The sequence below is a fragment of the Microtus ochrogaster genome, chromosome 7 (assembly GCF_000317375.1).
Source record: "Microtus ochrogaster isolate Prairie Vole_2 chromosome 7, MicOch1.0, whole genome shotgun sequence".
Taxonomy (NCBI): Eukaryota; Metazoa; Chordata; class Mammalia; order Rodentia; family Cricetidae; genus Microtus; species Microtus ochrogaster.
In genome coordinates this window covers 82405945-82408546 of record NC_022014.1, presented here as the reverse complement: position 1 = coordinate 82408546, position 2602 = coordinate 82405945, and the positions used below count along the sequence as shown (strand labels likewise).

General features: G+C 47.0%; 1 protein-coding gene across 1 annotated transcript in view; it reads left to right on the top strand.

Annotated features, from left to right (window-relative positions):
* Eif4a3 (eukaryotic translation initiation factor 4A3) overlaps window positions 1-2602 on the top strand; it is a 10793-nt gene that overhangs the window by 6997 nt on the left and 1194 nt on the right. The window contains exon 8 of the mRNA XM_005350945.2: window positions 326-441. Coding sequence (XP_005351002.1) covers window positions 326-441 — 116 coding nt within the window. The remainder of the gene's footprint in view (window positions 1-325; window positions 442-2602) is intronic.

Here is a 2602-nt window from a genome sequence, read left to right as displayed (position 1 = left end):
TTTGGAGCCTGTCCTGGCACTAGCTCTGTAGACCAGGCTGGTCTCGAACTCACAGAGATCCGCCTACCTCTGCCTCCCGAGTGCTGGGATTAAAGGCGTGCGCCACCATCGCCCGGCTCTGTAATAATTTTGATGTCTTTGGTTTAAGCTCAGGTTTAGGCTCAGTAGGTTGAAGCGATGGCCTGTGGGTAGTCCATGGTAGTGTTCCCCTAAAGAATTCTCAGGCGTGCCCATCCCTGCGGAGGGTGGGTGAGCTCCCTGTGCAGCTGTCTGTGCGTGTCTGGATCACAGCTGGGTAAATGAGCACGTTCTTGTCTGATTGTAGGTTGACTGGCTGACGGAGAAGATGAGAGAAGCAAACTTCACTGTGTCGTCCATGCACGGGGACATGCCCCAGAAGGAGCGTGAGTCCATCATGAAGGAGTTCCGCTCAGGTGCCAGGTAGGCCTTTGGCAGCTTTGGCTCCTGTAGAAGGACAGATGGTAATGTCCTCGGGGCTTTCATGTTGTTTCCCGCTCCAGGTGTGGGAAATGATGGAGCTCTCTGAGTGGATGCTGCCCTGTGGGGGCTGTTGGCTTAGTGGTGGACCGGCGGGATCCCTTGTGTTCTCTGTTCTCTGGTGACCAGGTGTTGGGTCTGTCAGTGCTCAGAGAGCAGACCTGTGAGTGAGCTTGTGCCTTTGGGTCATGTCTGCGGCTGTGTGTCCTCGAGCGGGATATTCCAGCTAGACTTGAGCTGCTGATAGTCCCCAGCTTGTCAGCAGCTTTCCCTCTGGCATCGGGTTCTCTCTGTCATCCTTTGTGTTCTCTTTTATTACTGTTTATTGTCCCTGTGTGTAGGGTAGCGTGTGTTGTTAAAGTGTGTACAGAGGTCAGGAACTAATTTGTGGAAGTCAGTTTTCTCTTTCCACCATGTCAGTTCCAAGGATTGAACTCAGGTTGTTGGGCTTGGCAGCAAGCTCCTTTACTAACTAAATAAATTACTGAGCACTGGAGGCATTGGCATCTGTCTCATATAGGGATGTACAAGTCCCGCTTTGGGATCCTGAAGCCTGTGCCAGCCTTTCCCTCAGCATTTCTGGAGTGGACCTTTTATCTTGTTTTTTGTATTTCTTGTTTCTTTGAAACAAGTTGGGGTTGGTTTTGGTTTGTCACTAGTGTGACAATTGTTGCCTCCCCTCTCTGGTGTTTGTTTGGTTTTCAGATTTTGCGACAGGCTCTGTGTTGACAGAGGTTTTCTGTCCTTCCCGGTCCCGCAGCTCTTCAGTCCCAACGAAACACACAGAGGTCTTACATTAATCATAAATTGGTTGGCCTATTAGCTCAGGCTTCTTATTAACTCTTTCTTACATCTTAAATTAGCCCATAATTCTTGCCCGTGTTAGCCATGTGGCTTGGTACGTTTATCAGTGAGGTGTTCTCATCTTGCTTCCTCTGCATCTGGGTGACAACTGCAGACTGAGCTTTCCTGTTCCCAAAATTCTCCTGTTCTCGTCGCCCCTCCTATACTTCCTGCCTGGCTACTGGCCAATCATCATTTTATTAAAACAATACACTCTAAATGACAAGGTATAGACCATTGTCCCACGGCAGCTGTCTATGCAGTTCAGGCTGGCATTGAACTTGGGACCCCTGCTTCATTTCTTGAGTATAGAACTTAAGCCAGTCACTGTTTGAAGTTGGCCATTTAAAGTATACTCGTCTAAGCTTGTAAGTGAATTTTCCTTCTTGTTCCTTTTTTCTTTTTTAATTTTTTTGAACTTTTCTTTCTCTTTGAAGGTTGTATTTTTTTCTTTTTTTTTTTTTAAAGTTATGTCATTTAGTAGCTACCTTGGAGATGATACCATACTTTTGTTTGTTTGCTTGTGGGTTTTGTTGTTGTTGTTTTTCGAGACAGGGTTTCTCTGTGTAACAGTCCCGGCTGTCCTGAAACTAGTTCTGTATACCAGGCTGGCTTCGAACATGCAGACATCTACCTGCCTCTTCTTCCCAAGTGCTGGGATTAAAGGTGTGCCCCGCCACTGCCCGATGACCATCTCTATTCTAATATCTGTTATTGATAGCTACTTTCCCTGTCTTCCCAGACAGTACACTAGCATTCATGCATGTTAAAACGTGCTTGTGTGTACACATGTGCACACACACAACACATGGAATTCTGTGGTTTTAGCGCTGAGAGATTAATGTACCTTTTAATCCACAGTGGCATTTTGCTTTATATGATAGATTTGTTTGTTTGTTTGTTTTTTTGAGACAGGGTTTCTCTGTAGCTTTTTGGAGCCTGTACTGGAACTCACTCTGTAGACTAAGCTAGAGCCTCTGCCTCCCGAGTGCCTGGCAGGATACAATTTATTTAGATTTAGACGTGTTGTCATCTCTTTCCTCACTTCTGTCCTGTTGTCATCTGTAGACTATCTAGTCTCTGGCCTGCTTGCCTCACAGGCTGCTCTGGCCTTTCCCTTCCTCCTGGCTCAGTTGTGGTGCAGCTCAAGGCAGTGAAGCCACACCCACCTGCTCTGGAGCTTTCCCTTACTGTGCAGTGGAAACAGGAGTCCATCTTCTTTCTAGTAACCCTGTCAGTAGGTGAGGGATCAGTGTTGTGG